Raw genomic sequence first — 5,664 nt, forward strand, 5'->3', positions numbered from 1 at the left:
ATCAGCAGAATCTTGAGAAAGTGAAATCCTGATGTTTTCTATGATGTCAGTTCCCTTCTGCTGCAATATCAATTTGGTACTCAGGAACACTTTTCTAAGCCCTGTCTTACTTTTCATTTATTGTTACTCTTATTCTTACTTATAAAATGTCCTCTTCTTCACAACTGTGTTGGCAACAGTCAGGAGGACTGAACAATGCAAAATGCTAATTTGTCCCTTTATGCCATTTAGTCTTGTGCTATTGCTGCATGTCATAAACACTGACGCTGGAAACCTTTACCATAGACTAGGAGTATGAATTTCTACTTTTTTAAACTTGTTTCGTGTTGGACCCAATTTTTACCTGCTATGAACACACAAAAGCGAATGCTGCGATAGATACACTGGAAAAGAAAAATAAATCTAGTTGAAGGTTCTTTCTCTAACCTGTCCCTACAATCTAAGCTACTAATTTAACAAGAAGCTAAAAACAACCATATGGCAGCATATGTTAGAAAGACCATAAGGACTACTCCAATGTGAAAGACATTGGTAATTGTGACTAAGATTACTATAGTTGCCAGGCTTGTACTGGTGCCATTTTGAAAAATATATTTCTTGATTTGTGATACCACCTCAATCAATGTACCTCACGTCTATCAGACTAGTCATCAGGCTCAGTGAATGTGCACATAAATATGCACATATACTCACTAGTTATAATGGGTTCTGCTTTTACAAGGCTACAATTTCTCAGTTTGTGTTGAAACTGTCAACAGTTCAGAAAGGTGATAATTCCGTTATATTTTTATTATTGAGGTCATAGAGGGTGGTGGAGTCATGCTAGAGTGCATTATATGAAGCTCTGTTTCAAATGTTTTGTCCCCCTCATTTATGTAAAAATTGTGGCCAAAACATTAGTAACACTTTCAAGGGAAACAAGAATTACCTTGCAAAAGTAGAACTCATAATAGAACATTAGCTTGCACAAGTGTACCTAATAAAGTGGTCAGTCTATATAAACGTGCAGGAAAGCTTCAGTGCCACTGACTGATGATGCTAATATTAACTCTCTTTTGGCTAATTGTATGTCCAATGTAGGCGCTGACAAAGGCATATGTGTTAGTCACTTAGATTTTATACCTGGAATGTACTATGTTTGGATTTGTTGAGGTATCTACTACTGCTACTAATAAAAGTATGTCAACAGAGCTACATGCATTATGTGCATGCCTGCTGAGCTTGATGGCTTGTAATAAGGCAGATCCCATAGTGTTATGTACTTATAAGTAGAGGAACAAATCCACCAACAAATACAGATGCTGTCAGCTATCTGCGTGTGATGTGATCCTCCTTGGCAGATGAACCGCGGCCTGTGTCTGGGTACAGATGGCATGTTAATAAATGTGGCGGAGGGAACTTCATCAAGAATTGCTCTTGTTTTTTATTTATTTTTTGGCTGAGTATACATTATAGGAATTGAGCTTTGGATTCATATTGTTTAGCTGGTTATGTTATACAATTTAATTCAATTAAATGGAATAAATAGGTATGTCTTACACCAGCTGTAGGTAGTTAGAAGTTAGGCTTAACATTTGCCTGTGTAACCTGAGATTTAATTTTGTGGCCATTCTGGTTTGTTATTTTGTGGGTTAAAGGTAAGAGAGGAGTGCACTGCAAGACAAGGGTGTGATGCAGAAAGGAGGCTTGTTTGATTCATCGTGCTTGAATCTAATTGCTGCTACAAGCTTAGAGAGCTGAAACCACCTGCATACAAGTGTATTGTGCATGCGACAGAGGGTGTGTTTCTGTGTCATAAGGTTTGCAGTGAACTTGTCTGTTATGAATGCACATATGATGTGTGATTTGGAAACAGGCTAGTCCTGCTCTGGGGTGGGGTGACTCCAGGTTTACTTTGTAAAGAGAGAATAATCTACATAGTGCTGTTTAAACACAAAGCTGTCACCCAAGATAAACCAGGTGTACAAGTCCATACTCTGACTGTTTCTGTATAAGGCAACATTTAAAAAAAATTTGGACAATGAAAAATGATATTACTGGTTTTGTGTGCCTTTTATGACACAAAATCTATAATAATTCCTCCATAATATTTCCAGGTCCATTGATTGACATATTGCCTTCACTGCCAAATTGGCTTTAAAGTGCAAATTGTCAAACTGGAATACGGTCAGGAGCCCATTGTAGAGGTCATGTAATGGTAAATGGTCTGCACTTATATAGCGCTTTTCTACCTAGTTGGTACTCAAAGCGCTTTACACTGCTTCTCATTCACCCATTCACACACACAAGCACACACACACACATTCACACACCGATGGCAGAGCTGCTATGCAGCTGACCTGACTCACCTGATTACACTGACTGCAGTTCAAGCTGTTTTGAAGTTGACTTTGTGATATAAGGACAGTAAGTTATAGTCTACTATTGCCTTGTCTTGCATGTGGTATTGCGTATACTAAGCTCATAATATATAGTAACATTTATCTCCTATCATCCGTATGTGTTCTTTTTTAATTTTACCATCAGCTAATAAGAGTAGAGAACATGAAGAGCAGAAGAGAAGCAGAGACCGAGGTACCACCACATAAATGTCTGCATGGCAATCTGCTGAGTTCATTGCTCACTGGCTTTACTGGAACAGAGCACATCATCCTCTCCTGCCTCAGTTATTAGCCATTTCATACAGTAGATTCAGAGTAGCATAACCCTTCAGATCCTGCAAATATATAGATGTTACTTGATTTGTGCTTCATAATATCTACTGTAACAGTAGCATTAACATTGTAAAATCCCTTATTTTTTTCCCTGTTAATTTATATAATCTAAGTTTACTGTTTATTTTTCAAGATGTTTCTAATAGAAAGGTTTTTCTCAGAATTGAAGCAGTTCTGACATGCTCCTTGAATTGAGTAAAAAGACACATTTTGTAAAGACCTCCTTTTGTCAGTTTCAGGCATAATACATTTGTATATTATAACTCTGTATTCCCAGTTCAGCCAGAACTCCCAGTGCCTAGGTTCAAGAGGAGAGAAAGGAAAAAAGCTGGAACCAGAGGAACTAAGTATCTGGCAGCAATGAGAGCTGCATCTCTAGGCCTAGGTAGGCTGCTGGCTTTGACCTGTTAATACAAACCAACCTTATGTGGTGGGGAAATCATAACTGGACAAACTATGGCTTCCGATTGTTCTAGAAAAATATTTTTTTTATACAAATTATTTTAAACAGAAAATTAATTAAAACTAATAAACAGCGTTGAAATAGTTGTTTTTTTCCCCACTACATCCTGTAATGGACCATTTTTGAATCTTGCAAAGAAGCCTTGCATGGCTTATGGATTTGCCAAGTAGGTTTGTTTAGTTTCACCATACTAAACAAACCAACAAAACAAAGCATCCTACTACAATTGTTCTGCAATATATCTCAATGTGCGATTTAATGAGCAAATGTTATCCTTTTGATTATTAAGGAAAATGCAGATTTAATGATCATGTTGAAATGTGTATTTCTCAAATCAAACTTACAAACAAATGAACATAAAGCATACGAAAACCAATCTGTAGGACAAATATTATTTATTAAATTAAATTGCACCTTTTTGGAGTTATATAATTGCACAGGCTGACATATTTGTGATTAGATTTTTTTTTTTTTTTTTTGCAATGTTAAATTATAGAAACGGCGTGATTCTGCTGCAAAAGGTCAGTTTGGTTTGCTTTTGCAGAGACCGAGTTGAGCTTTATGCAACATTTATGAGCATACTGAGATCTGGATCTGACTTGTGCAACTGATATTGGACGGTAGAAATGATGAATGCTCTAAGTGGACTAATCACTTTATGGTATATAATGACGGGTATTACATGGACAATAGTCCAGTGTTGTAACTCCTGTCTTGTCTTTTATAATATAAGAAGAAACACCTGGGGACACAGTCAGGAGACAAGCTAAGAAAGGTATCATCATGCATGGTGCTTCTTACAGCGTGGGCTAATGGCTGAAGCTTTAACTACTCACATCTCGTTGTGGATACAAAAGCAATTCCAACTGTGTTTATTTGATAAACTAAAACCTTCCGGATCCACGTTAAAGTAGTTCTTAATACATTTGCTGAGATTTAAAGATTTTTGGCCTAATTCTGACAATGCAATCAATAACCCTTGTTAAACCTCAGCAGTGTATTAGACTGCCTTTCTGTTTAAATTTTTGCAAAACATGTATAAGTCTTTGTCTTTGTAGAATGCTGGTATGTTATACCATATACAAAGTCTCCATACTTCTTGTAGGTGAAAGTAAAAGGAATATGGCATGAGTCTGGTCTTGCTGTGGCTAAATATGCTCGATATCTTTCCTCAGACATGCACTCACCTGCTTGATGTGTGGTGATGTCTGATAACACTAAATTTGAGCATGGTCTTCATCTTATAACCACTCATTTACGAGTGGGGAAAACGCCAAACAGTGTTGTTAATTATCCACCCCAGAAACATCTCCATCAAAGAATGTGGGCTGGAAGCTTCGGGAGGCTCTAAAGCAGCAGCTGGCCATCATCCACGAACGTGTGGAGGCCAAGAAGCTTGCCAAGCTGGCTCTGGCTGAAGTCAGGCAACTACTGGCCAAAGAGGAGGAGCAGAAGGAGCTGGAGCTGGGGAGGAAGGAAATAATAGCCAGAGCAAAGGAAAAAGTGGTTTCCAGGCTGAAGAAGGAAGAGGAGAAGATGGAGAAAGAAGACCTGGAAAAGACTGTGGGGAAACTGCGGAAGGACAAGGCAAAACAACCAAATGAGAAAAGGGAAGTGAAGAGCAAGGATGAAAAGGAACGGGACAAGAAATTAAAGAAAGAAGGGGAGAAAAAGGAAAAGTCAGAGAAGAAGTTGGTGGGGGAGGGCAGGAAAACACAGGAGGAGAACAAGGGGAGAGGGAAGGAGTCTGTGAAGGGAAAGAAAAAAGAAAAGCAGAGCTGAGAAACCTGACAGAGAAGGCAAGAGAGGAAGTCAGAGGAGATGAAGCAAGTGTTAGAGCTTTGCGTATCAGTCATTTTGATATTGACCAAAATATCCCCATCACTAGTATCAAATACCAAAAAGCACTGAAGTACTAAAGGTCTGGTCAGATTCATAATATTGTTACTTATTCTACTTATGCTTCAATTCTTGATTCAAGATTTTTTTAAATGTGTAGCTGTTTAGACAACATTCATCAAGTATTTTCATGTTTTTCAAGTAATGCATCAAAAATATATTTTTTGCTATCCCTGCTAAAACTTTGGTGCTATCCCCCAGGAAAGTTTTTTTTTTTTTTTTTCAACTAGACTGGCATGAAGTGAGGCAAATATAGTCATTATTTTTGGCCATGGTCCAGATGGAGCTAGCTAGATAGTAAACTCAGTCTTTCCTGCTCAAGGTGCTCCTTTATCCTTCAGCTGCATGAGGGGAATATGATTGGGAATCATAGGAGAAATGGCATACAAATGGTCAGAGCACTTCAGGATGCTCCTTAAGTGTTTTTGGTGTTCACATTTAGATTTGACTACACTGAAATCAAATCTAACGTATCAGTTTCTTTTCAGATGACAAGAAGTGAGTTTTTGTACTTAGGTTATGTGTTACACTAGTAGAAATGGTCTATTTTCTTTTGTCAATAAAATCTTTGGATCCATTTCCTTCTGT

The 5,664-nt window shown here is 37.8% G+C and overlaps 1 protein-coding gene across 3 annotated transcripts in view; it reads left to right on the top strand.

The window, feature by feature from the left end:
• Window positions 1–5,292, top strand: part of LOC113172421 (aspartyl/asparaginyl beta-hydroxylase-like) — a 17,830-nt gene extending 12,538 nt beyond the window's left edge. Inside the window, exons 4-7 of one of the 3 annotated variants that reach the window (XM_026375385.1) lie at window positions 2,527–2,574; window positions 2,992–3,099; window positions 3,911–3,952; window positions 4,481–5,292. In XM_026375385.1, the coding sequence (XP_026231170.1) occupies window positions 2,527–2,574; window positions 2,992–3,099; window positions 3,911–3,952; window positions 4,481–4,959 (677 nt within the window). In that variant the 3' untranslated portion in view covers window positions 4,960–5,292. The remainder of the gene's footprint in view (window positions 1–2,526; window positions 2,575–2,991; window positions 3,100–3,910; window positions 3,953–4,480) is intronic. The other 2 variants (XM_026375383.1, XM_026375384.1) reach the window with 2 other exon arrangements.
• Window positions 5,293–5,664: the final 372 nt, after the last annotated feature.

Source organism: Anabas testudineus, chromosome 17 (genome assembly GCF_900324465.2).
Source record: "Anabas testudineus chromosome 17, fAnaTes1.2, whole genome shotgun sequence".
Taxonomy (NCBI): domain Eukaryota; kingdom Metazoa; phylum Chordata; class Actinopteri; order Anabantiformes; family Anabantidae; genus Anabas; species Anabas testudineus.